Raw genomic sequence first — 22,218 nt, 5'->3', positions numbered from 1 at the left:
AGCTGTGTAGTGACAGCTGCCTAGCTCTTGTCATAGTCCTTGTCCTGATGTTAGGACACAAGGTAGCTTTCTCCAAAGAGGGGATCCAGACTCCCTAGAAGTCCAGATGCTGGACAGCTGCTTGGTAGGTTTGCAGGCCCACAAGCCCCAGAGCTGTGACGCCCCATTGTCTCCCTGCAGGACCTGGCAATGGGAAGTACTGCTGCCCGCGGCTGTTCATCAACCACCGGTGTTTCTCGGGCCCATACCTGAACAAGGGCCGGATCGCGGAGCTGCCGCAGTCGGTGGGGCCCGGCAAGTGTGTGCTGGTTCTTAAGGAGGTAAAGTGTACACCCCATGGTGGTTGGCTTGTTCTCATGGGACCTGCATGCCATAGACAGATACTACACATCTGCATCCATTTGGTTCTCATTTACCAAGTACCTCTTTTCTCACATCCTGGGGCTGAAAGTTAGAAACACAAAGATCAAAGAATGAGGCTTCTGCCATAAAAGATTCCATCTAATGGACGTACTTCCTCCCATAAGTTAGTTAGCAGGGAAAAGCATCACACTAGATTGAGTCAGTTTCTTTGGGAAGATAGGAGATCAGTTAATTGGGTGTGGCTGTAGGCTTCTAGCTGAGGGTCAATTGCTCTCAAAGAGGAAGCCAGTGTGGAAGGGCAAAGAGACCTCATTTGGCTGCGAGAATTAACACCGAGAATGTGCAGTTGGCTCCAGACGTGGTGAGCATCCACTCAAGTGGGCAAGATGAGCAGGCGAGTAGACCATGACTGGGCATCCCAGGAGCTGATGGAGATGTGTGTGGTAGCAAAGGTGTCACACCCCACTTGGGGGAAGTGAAACAGGCACCTGGTCCAGGTGTAGAACAACACAGACAAGGCGGGGGCATCCAGATCTGGGATGATAGGAGGGGAAAGCAGGAAGGATGCGCAGAGCACCTGGGATTTGGGGACCGCAGATGCAGCAAGCAGCCAGCCCCTCCCTGAGTCTCCTACATTCTCTCTTAGCGGGAGATTGGAGCTACTTTCTACATAGCTCACTGGAGTATAATTTGGTTTTATATCTGGAAAACAGTATGGATTGTGTGCATCCTGAGTGGCAAATAGGTTCCACAAATGATAGGTTTGTAGCTAAAGAAAAGTAGTGATTGTGGGCCAGGCAGGATACTTGGCACTGCTCCAGATGAACTGGCAGATTGGGACCACTGGTTCACCTGACCACATAAATTAACATTTAACATAGATCCTTGCAGATAGGAAACTTGAGGAAACAGTCAAGCCAGCTTAGGTGTAAGAATCTGTTTCAGTAAGATGGAAAGCCCTATGTGAGAAGTGGCTTACTTCAGTCTGCCCCCGCTCTGCCTGAGTAGACCTCTGCTACATCAGTGTTGTCTGCCTGTGCTGGGTCCTGGTTTTGAGTGATAGCTTTGGAGCACAAAAACTGACAGAAACAGTGAGTTGGGTGTGCTTCTGTGGAGCTGCCTGCGAGCCTGCTCCACACGGTGGACAGCAGTTATAATATGAACTCTGCCATCACCCACCAGCTGTGCTAACAGACACGTGGCCCTGGCCTCCACCTCGTCTTAGGAGCCCGTCGTTTTACTTTACTAAAGGAGGTTTTTCTAACTCACAAGTAGTTATCTCTGATCAGTTCTCTGATAGATACCCCCAACCAAATTTAAAAATCCAAGCCAGAATAGTTTCTGATGACAAAAGAAGTTTTTTTGCTGATGATTGGCAAATGCATGCAGAAAGGAAGAAGGAAGGGGGTGGGGTCAAGTGCTTCAGTTCTGTGAGTGCAAGAAATACTATGTTGGTTCCACTGAGCCAGTATTTGTGCTGATGCGTCCTCCGGTACCAGAACCTCTGCGTGGCTCAAATTTCATCTTGTTTAAAGAGAGCGAAGTAATGGAAGCAAAGACAGAGCGTGTTGCTTTTCCAGGTCATATTAGCGATTTGAACACTTTTGTATCTTCAGAAAATATGAGAGTTATTTTCCCTGTGTCCAGTCCCCTAGGAGTAGATAATTTTGTGAAAGCAGATACAAAGCTGGCCTTACAAAATGGCAAATTCTGGCTTGGAAGTAGTGTCCGAAACACCTTCCAGAGGGACTCTGTACTAGGAAGAAGGATGTTTCTGGCAGAAGGGACTGCTCGTGCATGTGTCTAGGCACTTTCTGGCTGTTGGTGGAGTTGGGAGGGTCCCAGACAACTGTCTGGTTTGGGTTGCAGGTAAGGTCAGGGTGGTGACTTGGAAGAGGATGGCCTGAAGTCAGTAAATGATTGTTCAGCCCCAGGCATCCTCCAAATTAGGCTAAGAATTGGCCAGGCCTCTGTCTTAAAGGGTAGGTAGTTCTTATGTTGGGTACTTGACAGAGGTGTGAAGGGCGGGCCTGGCCTGATAGATACAGATGGTGATAATGGTGCTTACTGTAAGTCAAATCTGTATACCCAGGAGGCTCAGTGCACTTGGTGCCATCCATTTCCATCCCAAGTGCCCCTACTCTCCTCTATCTCCAGTGTGCCAGGGTCCCCAAAGACAGCTAAACCAGATCTTTGTAGCATCATGTGATGAGTGTGTCCAGTGACAGTCTCTTATTGGCCATTGTGTTCCTAGTGCATTGTACCCCAAGACGATGACATTCTTCTTCATGATTGAAATGCCATTTCCTAGGTCACAGGTCTGCCTATCATGTTTACTTTATGTTCATGATATCAGAAAGGGGATGAATAAACCTCTGTGGACAAAGGAGACGAAAAAGGAGGGGGGTGCATGATTTACTTATGCAGATCATGGTGTCCTGAGATGAACATGTTAGCTTCTGATACAAACACATGGTGGAAATGGTAGCAGACCAGCCACAGGCTGCTGGGGAAGAAGCCCCTGAAAACCACCCTGCAGGACAGTTACGGAGCCTCTGACCTAAGAAAGAGACTCAACCAGCCCTGCACAGAACACCCCAGAAGAAAATGCCAGAGTTGCTTGCACAGATCTGGGCAACATCTATGCTGTTTCTCTGAAGCTATTTGGTTTAAAATTATGAAAAAAGAGTAGCATATATTTCAAGTGGGGGCTGTTTAGGAGTCCCTCTTCCTGGGGTCCCCATCAGCACGAGCTGTATCGTCTGCTAGTTGCTCTCATTGCTTTAGCTCCACAGCAGCAGATATGACCTGTCCTTGTGGGCAGCCTGGGCTCCAGAGACTAAGAGATAAAGCTTTTAGAGGAAGGGCTAACAAACTATACAGTTTCTGTTAAAAGGTAGAGTTCCAACACCTGGTGTTATTCTCCCCATTTTCTTCTTTCTGGTAGATAAAAGATTTAGATGAAAAGCACATGGGAGGGCCATCCAGATAGTTCAGCCAATGAAAGCATCTGCTCAAGCAGAGTGCAGGGACCAAGGTTCAATCCCAGCGTGCTGTGCTGGCCCTGCCCCCAGGGCGTGCTGAGCTGGTGATTGAGACTGGGCATGGTGGTGCACGCCTGCAATCCCAGCACTTGGGAGGCTGAAAACAGGAGGATCATTAGAGTCTGATCTGTGTGGTGAGACCCTGTAGACCCTGTCCTAACTACATAAAGAAAAGAAAAGCACATGGGGCTTGAATATGTAGGAAGCTTCAAAAGTAACAAATGATGAACTTCTGTGAGCTTCTCTCTTACTCCCAGTGTGGCATCCCACCCCCGTAGGTGAGATGTCCCCAAGTGGCGATGAGACCTGCAGTTTTGCAAACAATCATGAAACTGTATGGCGGGGTGGTGAGGTAGAGATGGGACTGGGTAGCAGTTTTGGAGTTGCCAAGGTGAGGGCTTATTCTAGATGGGAAAGAACAGATACTCACCCAGCATGGTCCCACCTCACCTGCTCAATTATGATCTGCCTGCTTGTCTGTCTGTCTATCTGCCTGTGTACCCCCAGTCAGCTATCTATGTCTTTCATTATCATCTCTCTTATTTATCTCCCTACCCACCTGTCATATTCCATCATTATTACATTATTATCTACTATCATCATTACCACTTTTTCTGTTGTCATCATCATCTATCAGGTATCTTGGTATCTTATCTTTAATCTCCATCTATCATCTGTGCATCCATGTAGCTGTTGAGTACATCTTAGAGTCACTTTGATATCCTCCTCATCAACAGCCTGGTTATGGAATGCAGAGGTCAGATATGACCAGTTAAGCTTTCCTAGAAGTTTAAAAAAAATATGATTAATATGCAAAAAGTGACTGTGGAAATCATTGCCAGCTGTCAGCACTGGTGTCAGATGCCAGCAACTGGTCTTAGCTAGGTGCCGACATCGTCTCTCTGCAAGCCGTTTTTCTTTCTTTCTTTTTTTCTTTTTTCTTTCTTTCTTTCTTTTTTTTCTTTTTGGTGGAACCAGGGATTAAACTCAGGCCCTTACGCTTGCCAGGGAAGTGCTTATTCCAGTGATCCATTTCACCAGCCCCTCTTCTTCTCTCTGTTTCTTTGGTCTTCTTAGCTTTGTAGAGCACGTGAAGCCCTGTGCTAGAATCAAGGGTCTCATTGAGCAAGCACGGTGGTAGCTGCCTCCCTGGTTGACAGCCCTCCCTGCAGAGAGGAGGGGTTAGCTTCCTACCCTACTAGGGCTGCCTTGTCTAACCCAGGAACAAATACACAGCTGGAGGTCTTTGCCTTGTTACCTTAGTTCAGTACCCAAGCCAGAGCTCTGTGTCATCAAGGTCAAGAGAGTAGCTGTGGGCTCGACAAGTCAGAGGATAGAGTTGTCTTCTCAGAGCAGCCTCTTGTGGGACCCCTACCTCATGTCCAGTCTCCACTTCACTTGAGCTGCCCTCAGCTAGGGCCTAGGCACAGCCCTCTCACTGGCCAGCATGAGTTGAGGAAATGGGTCAGCTCTGCTCTACTCCTGTTTATGACTCTGAAATTGTCACAGGCAATTTGAGAAACAGGCCAGTCACCCGGAGGATGAGGCTTCAGAGGCCAAGCTAAGGACTTTGCTTTTGTGCCAAAAGGGAAGAGTTCTGAGCAGAGGAGCAGCCATGTGGGTGGCACGTGGGATCTAGAGTTGCCTGGCCATTGCCTAGAGGAGTGGGAACAGGAGGGTGAGGGAAGCAGGTGGCTTCTTCACCATTGATTGACAGGACCACTCAATACTGGGAAGATGTGGATAGAGAAGATGCTTTGGACTGGGTGGCCAGAGAGGACCTCAGGGGGAAAAGAAGATCCACCAAGGGCAGACAGTTCTTAAGGATGTTACTGTTAAAAGAGAGGAAAAAAAAAAAAAAAAAAGAGGCAGGTGGCAGGACATAAGAGATGGAGGAGGAGAGCTGCTGTTCTGTCAGTTGGGAAATGTTACCACTTCCTTACATGCTAAGGGAGTGTTGTAGCAGAGAGGAAATGAGTCCTAGTGGGAAAGTGTCTCATGGGCTCACCCTGCTGTAGCAAAGCCCTGCATACCTGCTGGCTTAACCACCAGGCCTTGGTGTCCCATGGCTGGGGGCTGAAGTCAGTGATAGCGTCCTTCCGGCCTTCAGGATGCGGTCTGCTTGCCAGGTCTGTGTGTAGGGAGCTGGTTCTTCAGTCCCTCTTCACCAAGGAGAGCTCACTCTCAGGGTTTCTTCTAATCTTGACACCCTCCCATAGGCCACATCCAAATGCCATCTTCTTGGGTTTAGGTTTCCACAGGAATTTAGGGAGGATATATAGTTCATTCTATGGTGGAAAACTGCAAAAGGAAAGGAATGTTCTGGAAAGAGGTTCAGGATAGATGGTGATGGTGGTCTAAAGACCCTGAAGGCATGGTAGCAGGTCCAGGGAGTGTGAGGTCAGAAGGGAAAGTAGGAGGCAGTTGGCATCAGAGCTGGGAGAAGAGATGTCCTGTGTGTCGGAGGATACTGCACCAGATGAGATTTTCCTGCTGGTTTCTGAGGAATGGAGGAAATCATTGAGTACAATCACCACCTTTGAGGGTGTGGCCTCTGAGTCTGGCTGGGTGTAGGGGAATAGGGCCGGCCTGAATGCTGGGGAAGCAGAGCTCTGTGAGGCTCCAGGCCAGTGTGGGCTACCCAGGGGTCAATTCACACAGGGAATCTTAATGACTGTAAAGGTCAGACCAGAGTGATTGTGTTCTGGCCTTGGTAAAAATGTATTGAATAATTATTATTATTATTAATTATTATTATTATTAAGAAAACAATTATAGCTGTTGGGAGAGGAGCAAGGAACGTGAGTGATGGTATCACCAGTCACTGTGGGGAGTAAGTTCATCGGGTGCTTCGGCCTCCCTGATCTTTGGACATGCACAGAGCAGCCACCAGTTTTGGAAGAGACCAAATTAAACATCTACCTCTAAGGTCTCCCTGACCCCCACCTGAAGCTAGCCTTTGCTTTTCTGTGGCTTCATTAGAAGATATGTATGCAAAAGAGATTGAAATTTTGTCTTTAGAGTGTTTCTAGCTTCGATGAGTCCCAGGGCCTGGGACTTTAAGAGGGCCACAATTAGATGCAATATGCCTTCAGTGTGCAGGGTAAGTGTGATCTTCTCAGTAAGAGAAACACTGTCTCACAAATTCCTCTGAAAGCCACCATACTCTCCATTTACAAAGGAGTCAGCTTCACATTAACAATGTCGGCTTACATTTGGTTACAAAAATTACATTTGTGCAATTTGCTGGAGCTCTGTCTGTAACAGCAGCACTAAGTGTGGGGTCCCGATCTTGTCTCCTCTCCCCCTGCCTGCACTTTTCCATGTAAGAGGAGTGCCACCAGCAGAGAAATTACTGAGGAAGTGAGACACAGTCCTATTTTCCTTTGAAAAGTCTTGATTAAAATTATTCCCTCCGATTTTGAAGTTGAAAAGAAGAAATATTTTAGATATGCAAAGGTCTTTGATGTTCCATGATTTCTGTAAAAAGCTCCTTGTTTGTCGCCACTGTGGTCCTGGGGTGGCTTGGAGAGCAGAAGAATCTGTTGAAAGAGTGGCCACATGTAGCCCTTCTGCGCTCCATCCTTTCTCCTACCCTTCAGGAGAGAGCATTGTCTCCCTCATGTTTCCCTGTCTCTAAAGCCAGCCTCACAGATCCTTCTTCCCAAGTCACTAGGGTCGTACAGGTTACAACTTTGACCTCTGAAATCTGCCATCTTCCCACCCCACTGGCCTCACGACGGTTGCGGGAGCCACATTTGTATCCTGGGATGTTTTTCTGTTCTTTTTTTTTTTTTTTTTTTTTTTTTTTTTTTTTTTTTTTTTTTTTAATCTCTCTGTGGTCTGCTGTGCTTTTGGCAGGCAAAAAAATGACCTTCTAGCAGGTGGTTACCTGCACTTGCAGCATTGCCGTAACTTTATGCATAGGATTGAGCTGAGGTTGGAGACTGCAAAATTTTGGTGTTTTGAGAGATGTTTTCATGAGTGGAATATGAAGGAAATCATAGAACATTTCATAAAGTGAACAGAAAACAAAATAATGTTTCAGTTTGTATAGATTCTTGTTTTTAGGATTTTTCCCCCAGTACTGCATATTGTTATGCTGCATCCAGAGCGTTTGTGTTGAGCTCTATCCCAGCTTGCCTGCCTGCCTGTCCCCCCACCATCCTTCTGTCCCTTCACCCCTCCTGTCTTTCTTCTCTCTTTCCTTCCTTTTGTTCCATTCTTTAGACAGCGTCTCACTGGGTTGCTAAGTTTCCCAGGCTGGCCTCCAACTTCCCATCCTCTTGCCTCAGCCTCCTAGGGCTGGGCTCCAACGTGCACCACCCTCTACAGTCCTGTGATCTTTTTAGAGGTCTCAGCAAGGGAGAGCCAAAGGAATGACCCTGTTCCCTTCCCTGCTGAAATAACCATGGCAGCACACAAGCTGTTCTCCCTTTTTTTGTTGCTTTACCTTTGTTACCCATCCCTGCACTCTCAGACTCCCATCCTCCCCCCATCTTCTGAGCATATCTTTGTGTCTGGTTGCACCCAGGCAGGAAAACCACAGGCCTGTGGAGCTGGCTGGAGGGTGACCCAGAGGTGCGGAGCATGAAATGCTGCCTGGGTTTGAACAAGAGACTGTCAGAGCCCCTTTCAGAAGCACTTGTTTTTAAGAGGACAGTCATGTTTTAGGAGGGAAGTCATTTTTAATTAGTGTAGGCTTCAAGAATGTGATGGTTATATTCATTATGGGAACTCAGTACCTGTATAAAGCATTTCTAGATCATTTTCCTATTCCCTCCTACTGTCCCTTCTCCCTCCCTTCTCCGTCATCTCCAGCAATTCACCTTATGCATGTTTTAGGTTTCTCCTATAGGGGAAACCATAAGATACTTAACTTTCTATGTCTGACTTATTTCACTTAACATGAGGTTTCAAGTTTTATCCAGTTCCTTGCAAACGGCAGGATTTCATTCTTCATTTTAGAATTTGGAGATTGGAACTGGATTCAGGTAGTTGAGAATTTGAAGTTAACGTGAAGAATTCAACAGTATAGACCACTTTTGTTTTGTGAACTTTGGTTCTGAAAAGGAGGTAGAAGCTGGGAAGGAAAGGAGCTTCTGAGAAAGGGGAAAGGGAACATAAATACAGGCCGCTGGAAGTACAGGGGTTGCCGGGACAAGAGAAAGCGTAACCTCTGCGACCTTGAGGGCTACAAGGACAGCCAGAGGAGAGCTGCCATGCCAAGATGTACCTATGGATGACAAGGAAACTCAGTCCCGGCCAAGGACCCATAGCTTTGGAAGGTGGGTCTGCAGTGGGTCCCAGACCTGCCTACCTGGAAAGTTGTGCTTTGCTGCTGTAACACTAAGGCATGGGAAGGTGTTTATAGAAGTGCATTGTCAATATCCTCTAGGGACCCAGAGAAATCCAGCGAGGTGTGGCTGTGTAATGTAAATCTGCTCCTACAATTGCTCGCACTCCCTACAGCATGCCAGTTTATTGGGAATGTGGTTCATTGATTCCCACCTGAAATCTTGGTGGTTGTTCAGGGCCGAGTTCCATGGTACTGTCTGTCAAGAAACCCTGAATTATGTTCTGCTGGTTTGAAAGGTATAATAACGCGCTCACTCTGCATGTGAGAGCAGCTGTCTACTTGGCTCTTCTCGTGGGGTAACTGTAATACTCTGAAGCGTCCTGTGCTTGGAAATCATGGAGCTCATGGTTCCAACATTGCATAGAAACTTCCTTGAATGTGGAGGCAAATGATGTAGCATCAGGAAAACCTCTGGAAAAATATGCAGTATCAATGCTTTTTATAATTTAATTGCTGCCTGTTCCCAGACTGAACTGAACTCTGGGAAACATGCTCCTTTCACAGTCGCAGCGTACATTTTGGTGTGCAGCAAGTGACGTGCCGCTCTGGGGCTTTCTCAGCTCAGCACAAGGCAAGGATCCAGGGAGATTTTATTGTCCGTCGGTAAAGATTTTGTACATGATTGCAGCTAGTTCTAATTAGATTTATTTTTAAACTCAGGGTCTTAAATGGTACTAACAGAAAGCAGTAAAGTGAGATGATTAGTCTATAGAAAACAACACACTAAAACTTCCTCTCTTGCTTTCTGACCTCTTTGTGCCTGCCTGTGTAGGGGGTTACCGGGGCTTGGAGCTTGGCACAATGCTGCCCAGCCCAGAGTCGGGCCATGCTGGTTGCACAGTGGAAAATATTTTAAGATCAGGTCTGTTGAGTAATAGGAGAAAGCAAAGCAAATCTGGAGTAAGTCGGGGTATAGACCAGTTGTGTTCCTATGCATACTTCCAATCTTTCCTCCTTTTTCTTCCCATTTATTTTTACTAACAACAACAACAAGAAAAAAAAAAAAGTGGATATGGTGACAGTAAGGCCCAGTTTTCCATCTTACTAATATATTATTCTTTTTTTTTTGGTGGTACTGGGGATTGAACCCAGGGCCTTTTCACTGAGCTACATCCCCTGCCCATTTAATTTCCTATTTCGAGATAGGGTCCTACTACGTTACCCAGGCTGGCTCAAATTTGTGATTTTTCTGCCTCAGCCTCCCGGAAGGCTGAGGTGACAGGCATGGGTCCCATGCCCAAATGTTCTTGCTGGTATTTATTTTGTGCTGGAACATGAAATGAGTGGACCCAAGCCCAGACAGACCTTAGGAGAGTAGGTGCCATGTGCCTAGGATGCCTGGTGCCTGGCATGCAGTGGATTCTGCACGGGTGGTCGTAGCATGGTGCTCAATATCTGCACTTTCTGCTTTCCTACTTTCTCAGTTCAGGCAGCAGCTACCAGGAGCTTGGCAGGGTCAGACATGAGAAAGGTGAATCACGGTTGCTTGTTGACGGTGAGCACTCCTGGGTAGAGTTTCTTGTTCTTTTCCCCTGGATTAACAAGAAGGTCTTACCTCCCCAGAATTTGCCACAGAGACTCTCAGAATAGATAAGCCTGGCCTTCCTGGGAGCCCCGCAGTGGCAGTGACCGCCTACTTACTTTCTTGGACTTGGGACTTAGGAATGAGGGGATACTTTGAGGGAATAAGATACTGGATGGTTTTTGATGGTCCCATACCTTTTAAAACACTCACATCTCTGAAAGACTTTTCATGCTATTAAATGCCTGTGAATCTAGTTGGCATTAGATGCATTTCAAATAATTATGGGTATCTGAAGTTTCTCCAGAAGGGTTGGCCCAAACCTATTGTCTCAGTTTCATTGGTTCCTTATGAAATGTATCTTTAAGAATAGAATGGAATTCTCAGTAGCCTATCCCGCTGAACAATACTCCTGGTGAAGAATAATCCAGGGCTCACTGGAAGGAGTGGTGCTTTTTTCCCTGCAATCAAAAGAGTGATTAAGTGTCTTGCCACTGCCTCTAGGGGCGCTTCCCATTTGCCAGTGAGAGGTGTGGATTTCAAACCCCTTTTAGTCCTGAGTCAGCCTGCAGAGCCTCCTATCAGACTTGATCACACCTCTCTGCTTAAGGAGGGTTATGGTGAACAACTTGCAGGTGTCAGCAGTGCGGTTCTCAGGGTGTTCTTGTTGGAACAGGAGTGAGTGCAGTTGCAGCTCACTGTAGTTGTTTTTTCCTAACAGGTTCTTAGCATGATCATCAACGCAGCCTATAAGCCTGGAAGGGTATTAAGAGAGTTACAACTGGTGGAAGATCCATACTGGAATTTTCAGGAGGAGACACTGAAGGCAAAGTAAGTGTTTTCAATCTCACAAAATAAGAGTTTTTTTAATAGTTCACCTTTCCTTTGGACACCTGTTGTTCCTGGTTTTGACATGGCTTAGAGAAGTGAGAACAGATAGAAGAGCCACTGTTCTGCACTTCTGTGTGCTGATGCACACATCCTCATGGGGTTCGCTATGCCGAGTTGCTGTGAGCCTTCGAATCCCTACTATGAAATAATGATGTGCTTCACACACACTTTCTTGTGATACACGTGCAGATTATAACTGTACTGTGTTTTTGAACCAATAGATGATTTATTTGCATGGAGAAAAAGTGATAAAGAAAGGGTATCTCTTATCGTCATGACAAGTATGTTGAACTGTAGCTCTGAATATTTGGTAACATAAGCAGGGCACAGTGGTCCGTGCCTGTGGCCTCAGCTCTTCAGGGACCTGAGGCAGAAGAATCACAAGTTTATGTTTCACCTGGGCAACTTAGAGAGCCTAGTCTCAGAAAACAAACAAGCAGAATTTATAATGGGCTAGTACTCTGGCTCAGTACCAAAGCTCTGGCCTTACTCCCTGGTACTCCCCCCCCCCCCCCGCAAAAAAAAAGTAATGTAAAAAGAGTAATTTGTACCAAATACAAAGGTTTTCTATTCTGCAACTTAAGAGTTTTAAAAGATAAAAGGAAACTATATATCTGTTTGGTTTGAGTTTTAAATAAAATGTTGACATTCCATCCAGTAACTTTCTTTTATTTAGAAAAGGGCTAATTGGAAAAGTGAAAATTGTTTTGCTTTAAGTTTTTTGACTTCTGCAAGTGAGGGCAGGATCTGTAATCAATGTGCTTGAACTTGGCTGTTGAGAAGATACACAGGGAATGATCCATTTCTCAAGATAGTGTCATGTTAAATCCTTGCTTGTTTTCAGAGGGCTTTCAGTACCCATTATGGTTTATCAATAGAGAAGACATTGCTGGTTGACAGCTTTTATAATACTGTTCTAAATTATCTTTTATATGCAATATTTAGAAAGTGGTGTTTTGTGGTTGTTGTTATTTCAGACAGGGTCTCCCAATGTAATTCAGGCTGCCTTGATCTTACTATGTAGCCCAGGGTTGCCTCGAACTCAAGGTAATCCTCCTGCTGGGATTATAGGCATGCACTATCATGCCTGGCTAAAGTGGTGATTTTTAAAGAGTGAACTTCTTTTCATAGCTAGAGTATATCTGAAGTCTTTAAAAGAATGTCCCAGTCCTGTTAATACTGAAAATGAGGGAAACTCTTAGCGATATGTTTGACCAGTAGCCTTTCTCAGTGTGGTTTATTCCTACTGTACCAGGTACAGACAAAGAGGTACCAGGCTGCTACTGGATATCACCTTCAGTACTCACCCAGTCTTCCTGATGTCTTTTTATAACAACTCTATACTTTGAGATTCTATAAAAACCTTTAAGGTCTAATGATATGCTGCCAAGTCGCTGAGACTAAGAAGAATATATATAAGGAGAGGATTTATTTGTATAAAAGTCCCATGGCAGTAAAAGGTGTCATCATTCTCTTCCTTCCCAAGTAGTACTTAAACGAGCTTCCTCTCTAGTGCAGAAAAAAATGCAAAAACTTGTTTTCCTGCCTAATACTCCGTAGCTGTCTAATTTACATAAGGGAGAGGTTGTCACCCGCAGTAGAGCCTGTTCTTCTAAGGTCCTCTCAGCAGTGATGGCAGAAATCTTGAGTCAACATTGATGCAGACAAATCCTTCTTATTCATTTAAAACTTTTGGTTCAATTCAGTACAACCCTTATATACCTAATAGGTAGGGAAATAGTGGAAAGTCTGAACTCTTAAATCCCATTAAAAGCTCTCCTTCTAAATCAGCCAGTAACTTGCTCCCGATACCAGAAGGAGAGAGAAAGAGAGAGTTCATTTTGTGAGTGTTTGCACTCGTTTTCATGTTATCAGGTCAATCAGAGTTTTATAAAACCCAGCCTGATACAATCAGAACAGACACAATGAAATCCAGCTCCACTGAGTAGTAAAGACAACGTATTACCTGTTATTACCACAGATGACAGGACGATCCCCAGCAAAGTCTTACACAGCAACTTATAATGAGGAGACGTCTACCCAAACAGGGCTTCAACTGCGCTAAAACAGAGGCAGCGTCTCCAAGCAGCTGCTAATGATGACAGGTTTACAGTCAGCAGGAGCCTTCCCTTGACAGCCATGTGTGTTGAGTCACCTCTGTCCCTCTGATGGAAAAAGACAACTTTTTAGATTATGACAACTTGGCTGTTTTCTTGGATGCAAATGGGAGGAGAAGGAGCTGGCTTCTTTCCATTTACTGAGAGGGAGCAATGGTTTCTGTCATGAATAAAGTAGCAGAGCTGAGGAGGGGGCCTGCATTCAAGCATGAAGTGGTCCTGGCTGTTGTGGGAGCTGGGTTATCTTCAGGAACTGCAGGCCTTGAGACTGGCCAGTGAGCTGTGTGGTTGGTGTAGCCTAGGGTTCACTGACTTGTTTTCTAAAGAACAAATACCCTTTCACTTCACAGTTTGAAGATGCCTTTGAAAGGTTTTTACCTGTAAATATAACAAAACTAACACGATCATGTAAATTGTCTGTTATGATTTGCTCTATCTAGCCACCTAGCCATACCTTTTATGCTACTGGGGAAATGATTGCAATATTTGAACAACAGAAAATGTGTCTGTCATGTCATCAGTCCTCCACATGTATTAAAAAGCAAAAATGTCCTAGCTATTTAGTGTGAAGAAAAAGTGGATTATAATAGAGTTTATTTTAGCTGCTCTAGAAGAAAAGATTTCCGTCTTTCTGATGATTTCAGGTATTTTAAATTGATCTGCAGTTTTAAAAATTTGTAGAGAAGGAATTTATGTTGTCTCTCTAAGGCTATGCATCTAGAGACATTTAAATATGTATGTCACATGTGTTATAATCTTTTTGGGGAAAAATGTTAACTTTTCTTTGAACAGCTTTTGTGCTAAGTATGAAAGCCAGGTGAAGCCTAACAGGTTTTCCATTCCTTTGTTTCACGTGTTGAGAATATGAGAATATTTAAACAGGAAATATGCTGGTATAATTTCAATTAGATTTCATTATCACTTTGTTTTTTCTTTCCTCTCATTAACTTTATTGAAAATCAATAATTATATAGCACATTAAAATTATAGACAAATATTAAAATTTGAAAGATATAAGATGTAGACAGAGTGAATTTTAGAGAAATACTTCTGAAATAAATATATAGCATGAGATTATTAATAGATTGTACATTGTAAATAAATTATTTATGAACTTAAATGAATATAACAATAAAAATTGTCAAAAATAAAAATGAAGAGGAAAGAATTTATAGATCAATTCATTATCACTTTGGCAGAGGCAGGAAACTAAGTCAGATCTATATACTTTTAGGTAAGATATGCTCAGCTCTCTGGAAGTATTTTGGTTTCTTTTTAATAAGCAGGCTAAGTTTGTGTGTGCTTTGGCTTACTCCACCCACCTTTCTTTTTTCATTTTTTAAATTTTGAGGCAGGGTCTTGTTAAGTCTCTTAGTTGTCCAGGCTGGGCTTGAACTTGCGTTCTTCCTGCTTTAGCCCCCCAGTGTGCTGGGCTTACAGGTGTGCCACCATGCCCAGGTGACTGCTTCTTCACTTCTCTTTCGGTTTGCTTTGTTTCACTTTGGTCCTTTTCTCAAGCCTATATTTTATGCTGAGTAAGATGTAATACTTGGCTCTTGGTGGTTGATATGGGAAAGGGTTCCTGGGTGGAGAAACCTTCATTGGTTTACAGACCTTGATTCGGTGTTAACTTTGGTTTACCTTGTGCAGATGAGTGGGATGTGCTGTCCTGAAAATGGGTACAGCAGACTGGAGCAAGCCGGGGAGTCAGCCCGACTCTGGAGCAAGCTCCACTTCTCTGTGTACTTACATTCATCCTATTACGGTGTGGAGTCCCTGGTTCAAAGGCAGAGCACTTAGGACGTTTTGAAGAAGTAGCATCTTTCCAAAAATAAATTCAGCAGCTCATTTGTGTATAGTTCCTCTTGAAATGTAGGAAGTAAAAGGAAAGAGAAATTTCAGAGCAGTTCAGGGTCATGAGAACGAAAGGCAGTGAGCCATTACACCACCCTAGTGTAGGCAAGGAAGATGAGACTAAGCAAAAGTTCTGTTTTGAAGAAACATCCCAACCTGGCTAACGACCTCTGCTGTGAAGAATGTTTTTCTTGTAGCAAGTAGAATGTCACTGTTTGCACAGGGTCATTAGAGTCGCTGTTTCCACAGGGTCATTAGAGTTCCTTGGTTTCTCTTTTACTTCTTCCTGCAGTCTTTGAAGCAGTAAACTCAGCCTAAGAATGGGAAACACACAATATGCAATGTGTTAATTCTTGAAACTGTCATACGAATTGGTTTTGAAACTGTGTCATTGCTCTTTGTTTCTCAATAAAATTAAAAAAAAAAACAAAAAAGAACAGGAAACATTACCTCCACTCCCTCACCCCCATTACCACTGATGAAATTTTCCTAAGAGGTCCTGGAAGATGAATGCTAGACTTAGGCCCGACTGATGTTATCCTGTGTGGACTGTGCTTTTAGTTATAAATGGATCATTCCATTTCTTTTCACCTCAGAATTCATTCTGGGTTTTTTGTTTTTTTTTTTCTTCCCCCTCCAGTCTTAACCTACTGAAGAAGGGATGAGTCTTCCTAGTCCTCCTTTTGCTCTTTTTCTCAGTGTCTTTCTACCGTAGCAATAAGCACAGACACAGGGCAGTAAATCTTCTCATTGGTTAGAAGGAAAAAATTTGAAGGCCATGCAATGCTGTGTTATTGATGTCAGGGAGAGAAAACAGTTCCACAGAGCCGCTTGGGTTCTATATCCAGGAATAGAGAATTAAACTGACTGCGAACACATCAGCAGGAGAATAAAGGGGACTGATTGACGCGTGGGGATGCTCAGGGATGAGCACTGAAGGAGGTTCGCATGTGGGGCTCCTGTTGCTACCTTAGTAGGGTGGAACGCAAGGGAGAAAAAGCTTAAGGGAAGAGGGGATCTCCAGGGCAGAGTGAGTGACAGAAATAAGAAAGTGGGCCTGACTGACCTCTGGAGAACTGGGAGCGGCAGGCAGCAGGCCTGGATGTGGTGGAGTGGGGCGGAGACCTCTGGGCAGCTGGTCCATGAGCCTGCCTGTGAAAACTTGGTAACTGCGCTCCTGGCTTTCTGGACTTCTGAATTCAGTATTAAGGTCATCACTCTTAAAAAGGTTAAGAAAAGGGAGGGGAGGTTCTCAGAGAAGGAGAAGTTGGATTGTAGGAGAACAAACAGAAGATAAGAAAGCTCATGATGATATCTGTTTGTGTGGGTATGAGCAGTCTTTTCATCCTCACCAGCGTGAAAAACTCCTCTGAAGAGGGGATTTAGGGTGGGCTGGCTTGGCTGCCTCTGCAGGGAGCACACACTGCCCCAGAGCAGATCTACGGCAGTCTCCTCACGAAGCTACACTTCGTCCCTTTCATGTATCTCTGTCATTCTTTGATGTTTTTATTTATTTTATGGTTTACTTTCTGACTCAGCAGCATGCTCCAGACGCATCTTCTTTCCTACCCTCTGTCCTGGAATTAGCTATTGCTCCAAGGAGCCTTGGTGTTCCTTGTAGTCTTGTGATTTGGGGGATGGGGAGGGGGGTTGTTAATATGCTGTTTAGAACCTGAGCTCTGACAAGAGCTGTGCTTACTGGTAGTACAGTGTAGCTGCTTCCAGGCTCTCAGCAGACAGAGCTAGGGCGGTTGTGTACATGTGTCAACCTGTATACACATAGATGTATCGTACATCTACCCAGGCATGTATAAATCCACATTTGTAGTTATGTTTATATCTATTGGGTCAGGAGCCCTCGAGACCACCTCTCCTTCTGAGACTTGCTACAAGTAATAGGGTTAGCATACAGTTGCACCAGTGTCTACAGTTTGTGTAGTAGTGTCATAAGGAAAGTAAACACAGACGGTCTGGAATAGTCTGCCTCCCATGCTGTCTCTCACCGGGGGCACATGAAGGCGCCTACTCCTTCCCCAGCAACAGAATTCAGGAGTGCAGGGTGGTATTCGCGAGCAGGGCAGCCAAGCCCAGAGCTCTTCTCAGGCTGGCCCCTCACGTGCCTCTTGTCAGTGCCAGATGCCAGAGCTCTCGCAGGAGAGCAGGGGTCCCAGCGTGCCATATGTATTGCACAGTCCAATCACAGTGAACTGCGGTAGTCACTGGAAATCCCAGTTCCCAGGTGCTAGGCAGCGATGTGTCCTGCCAGCTGGCCGCTCTAACGACAGCAGCTCCAGGCCTGCTCTGTCAACCCCTTTCTGCACACTCATTATTGGAGCTGTTCCAGGGCCAGCAGCGGACCTGCCCCACCCTGCCCTTGGTGGCAGTGAGAAACCTGGCTCGTGCCAACTTTGGGAAATGCATTTGATCAGGCCCCTGCACCACCACAGTGTCCCCACTCTCTCGCACCATCCTCTATACGGATGACTGCCTCAGCCATCTCAGGCTGAGGACAGGATGAGCCTTGCTGCCAACACCCAGGGACTGGCAGGAGGGCCCAGACCAGGATGAAGAAGGCCCTTCCTGGTTGTGAGTTGTGTCAGCGAGCCCAGCCCTCTTTATTTCTCCATCCCCTCCCTACGTGAGTGCGTATGCGCGCACACACCCACCCAACCACCCCCCGGTTGCTGGATGGGAACCATCACGGGAAAGACCAGGACAAGGCAGCTTTGGCAGCTAAGGCCAACCCTCCTGGGGCTGCAGCTGGGAGCTTCTGCCATCAGCTGTGACAAGCAGGCCCAGCCCTCTCCTGGGTCAGTCCTTCCACCACCCCTGTGGCTTCTAAATGGAGTCAATACAGGAAGGACAAGAAAGCAAAAAGCCATCCGTGTTTTAAAATTGTGCTATAAAGCTCAGGTTCATACATTTGAATCGGTTTTCCTCATTATTAAAAGTTTCACTAAAACATTTGCTTCTACTGAGTCACCCCAAACTTGGAGGGAAGAAAGCTGTCCTCTTTCCATCTTGCACAGAACACGCTCCCTGCGCTCCCGTCCCACTGATGTGTTGCGGTAATGTGTGCTTTGTAATTTGAGGATCTTAGCTTGATATCTAACCTGACTTGCACAACTCCTTTTTTTGTCATGTTAGTGTTTTATTAGGGACTTCAAGAATCTTGATATTGGGCTCTTTTAAAACAGCACTTTAAGACAATCAAATGCAGTGGGTGAAACTGCAAGAAAAAACAGGCACAGGCAGTGTTGTAATTCTGCAGCATCCGCCACAAGAGGAATGGGTGTTGTTGCCGGAGCTGTGCTGCTTGTGCCATGAAATATAGCAGAGGAAGCAGAACCCCTGCTCCCCAGAAGGGCAGCCTAGAGCCCCTCCTCCAGGACGCTGAGGGACGACCCACTTTACATAGGGCTGACAGAGGTTCTAGGAAAATCAACAGTTGGGAAATGATAGCTATGATTTTTATCTACAAAGCATTGCTTGTTAGTTCTAGCTACACAGAGTCAAGCTGGGCACATCAGAGACATGACGGAAAGGAAAGGCAGAGGCTCTGGGTTATGAACGAGCTGTGGATAAATGCAAAGTATTTTTCAAGCTAGAATTTAGTTATTGTGCTATTGGGACTTTAAACATGATTTATTAGGTAATATATATGTATTTCCCAGGCTCTGCTAAGACATTTAAAAACAAACAGGTTACAGTATAGTCAATAGGAGTTTTTCAGGGCCGAGGAGATGGCTCAGTGGGATAAGCACTTCCCTGGCAAGTGCAAGGGCCTGAGTTCAATCCCTGGTTCTGCCAAAAAAAAAAAAAAAAAAAAAAAAAACAAAGAAAAGAAAAAAAAAGTGGTAGTTTTTCCTATGTATTTCTATCACCGCATTATTGTTTGTGAATCAGGTCAAGTTTTTGAAGTGAATGTTTTGTTACAGGTTACAGAGTGGTGTCCCCTTTTTGTACTGATACTGGTCCAAACGGCCTGATATTCCTGGTGCATCCTGTTGCGATTGATAGGCTAAGTGTAAGGAGGACCAGGCTGGAGGAGGGCTTCGGGCCTTGCCCTTCCAGCCGGCCTGTCGGCTCACCTTGGAAGTTTATTCTTCTTGGTTCTGGTTGGTTTCCCCAAAGTTTAAACAAGTGTGTCTTCTAGAGTAACCAGTATCTGCTGTTTTCTGCAAGATAAAACGCACAGGATTCCAACTTAGAAATGAGGGCACACCCTGGAGGCAGAGCATCACAGGCCACAGTTTTAATGTACCCCGCTGGCCCTGGCTTCTGTACCTAGGGATCAGGAGCAAACAAAAACATGCAGTCTGGCACCAACTGGAAATTTTGTCATTATCTTGCGCCCACGATAGATTTAAATCTGTATGGAAAAGTGACAAAAATTTAGTTCCGAGTGTTCCTTGTGTTCCTGTTTTCTTGGTTTATGCCATATTAGCAAAAGGACTTGGACAGAAGCTTCACAACCTCAAAACAAGAACCCTCCAGTGTGCTTTCTGTAGATCTAGTTGTTCTGTGGTGATGACCTTGTTCCCCCTTTTCTTCTAGACACACTCTTCCTCTAAATCTTCTGTCATCCTGGGGAATGCAGTTCATTTTTATTTCCTCCAAAAATTTCTACTTTTTTTTTTTCTTTTTGCAGTACTGAAAGTTGAGCCGGGACCTTCATACTTACTATTATTATTATTATTATTATTTTTTTAAATGGGATATCATTAAGTTGCTAAATTGTCCAGGCTGGTCTCACATTTACTGTCTCCCTGCCTCAGCCTCCCCGCATGCTGGGATTGCACATATGAGCCCCAACGCTGGGCCTTAGTAATTACACTTAAGCAATGTGGATTTTACTTTTCTCTGCTGCAACCAGGTCACAGGGAAGACTGCAAGAGATTAATATTTAAATATCAAGGCAGTAAAGTGACCATCTCTGCAAGCAGTGTTAGTTATAATCTGAGATTTCCGTGCCATCAAATGAATTCACGATAGGTAAATATAAGAAGTGTTTGAGCTGTCAGGTTTCATTTCGTTGATGCTTTGAGAAGTTTTGGGGATAACTACGGTACCCATAGTTTAAATTGTTCTTCTGAAGAGAAGAGAAAAAACACAGATGACCACAGAGTTACAAAATATAAGCCAAAGAAAGAGAAGCATACAGCAAGCAGCACCAGGGTCGGGAAGAAAGCTTTGTGGGTGGAAAACTGTCTTAAGATCCCTGTTCTCGTCCTTCCCTCACCCACTTGAGGCGTGAGCGTCACGTTGGTGAGCCCAGGCTTCCCTAAGGGAACGGTGCATGCCGGGCAGCTTCAGCAGCAGCCATTCATTTTCTCACCAGTCTGGAGGGTGCAAGTCCAAGGTCACGTTGCTGGGGGGCACCACCTCCTGATGCCTCGCTCCTTACCATGTGGGTGGCTGTCATCTGACAGTGTCCTCACACAGTCTGCTGTCACATCTCTGACTTCCCTTCTTCCTCTTGTCAGGACATCGGTCCTATTGCTCCAGGGCCTGCCCTGTGAACAGTGTTTAACCTTCATTTCCAAATACAGTTGCATTGGGGTTTCCCCAATTCATGTTTTTACCTATGAATTAGGGGAGCATAGTTCAGTCCATAACAAAAATGAAAATCTCTTAGATGAGGTTCCTTGGTTACATTAAATCTTGTTTTTGTTTTTTTTTTCTTTGCTTGTTTTGTTTTAAACTAGAGAGATATATTTCATTATTCCTCATTTATAAATAAAGGCCTTTACCTTCTGAAGACCTCAGAGGAATATAAAATAAAGATTCCCACAGAGGACTATTGATTCCCACGCCTGTTCTCTGAGCTGCCCTGTGACCTTATCCGTTGAGTGGCCCTCCGTGGAGATCTGAGTCCCTGAGGAGCTGCTGCAGGTGTGTGAGCTTGGACGGAGGCAGATGCATGGCTCTGTAAAGAGGAAGCCTCATGCAAGGCAGGAGAGCCATAGAGCATGTGCCTTAAGCAGGCACGGTGCTGTCCACAGAGTCCCTGCCACCATCCCATCTTAAGGGAACAGGACTTCACCACCTCATGTTGCTCCTGATACGCCCTGCTGACAGGCTTTTTTCTGTGGCTGCCGCTAGTTCCGTGGTGGTCCGTTCTGGTTCTGCGGACACCAGAACTGCTGGCTGCCTGCGGTGTCGGTAGCAGCAGGAGGAGCCCTTACGTGGTCTGTTTATTTTGTGCACCTGTGCTGTAGTTTCTGCGGTTTTTATTTTTCTTGAGGAAAATCCACTTTGTTACTCTGCTTTTTAATGTGCTCCTTCTTACCTTTCTGCCCTGGGAACATTCAGGAATAATGGAAGTTGTGCCCATTTCAGCAATGATCTTGACGAAGCTGTCATTCCAACGTTCAGAATCTACATGATTTTTCCAAATGGAATCATGATCCCATGTATGCCTCTGTTTTTGAGAAGTAGAATACAGTGGTGGGAAAACATCCAGTAGATTTCATTAGCCTCATGTTGAGAACCATGTGTAGTAGGCGTGCGCCATGTACTACTGATGCTCAGTGTGAGATTGCAGACCGTACAGAGAATCTATGCTAAATGAGAATCTTTACTGCAGATTACCACTGTTAATTACATATTTTCTGCATGTGAGTTTGCATTTTTTTTTTCTTTAATGTATTTAGGACAGGGTCTACAGGGTCTCGTCACACAGATCAGGCTTGTAGTGATCCTCCTGTTTTCAGCCTCCCAATCACTGGGATTATAAGTGCGCGTCATGACACACAGTCTCATTTGACATCTCAGCGCACCCCAGGGGCAGGGCCAGCATGGCACACCGGGATTGAACCCCAGTCCCTGCATCTGTCTGAGCAGGAGTTTGCATTTCTTAAAGATATATTTGTGAAAGGGCCGGCCAAATAGCTTAGTGGATTAAAGCACCTGCAAGATGTGCAGGGGCCTGGGGATTGATCCTGCGCCTGCCATGGTGGCACGTTCCTGTAATCCCAGCTCTTGGGAGGCTGTAAACAGGCAGATCACTACAAGTGCAATCTAGTAGTGAGACCCTGAACACACTGTAGACTCTTTCCTAAAATA

General features: G+C 45.2%; 1 protein-coding gene across 6 annotated transcripts in view; it reads left to right on the top strand.

The window, feature by feature from the left end:
- Window positions 1-22,218, top strand: part of Sfmbt2 (Scm like with four mbt domains 2) — a 230,590-nt gene that overhangs the window by 188,070 nt on the left and 20,302 nt on the right. For all 6 annotated transcript variants that reach the window (XR_002821927.1, XM_023719784.1, XM_023719786.1 and 3 more), the window contains 2 exons: window positions 181-320; window positions 11,010-11,119. Coding sequence is in view for 5 of the 6 variants with exons in the window: in XM_023719784.1 (XP_023575552.1) it covers window positions 181-320; window positions 11,010-11,119 (250 nt within the window). In the remaining variant the exon portion in view is untranslated. The remainder of the gene's footprint in view (window positions 1-180; window positions 321-11,009; window positions 11,120-22,218) is intronic.

This window comes from Octodon degus, unplaced genomic scaffold, assembly GCF_000260255.1.
Source record: "Octodon degus isolate 3935 unplaced genomic scaffold, OctDeg1.0 scaffold00071, whole genome shotgun sequence".
NCBI classification, from domain to species: domain Eukaryota; kingdom Metazoa; phylum Chordata; class Mammalia; order Rodentia; family Octodontidae; genus Octodon; species Octodon degus.
Note: the sequence above shows the minus strand (reverse complement) of the source record. Positions and strands in the feature narration are given on the sequence as shown.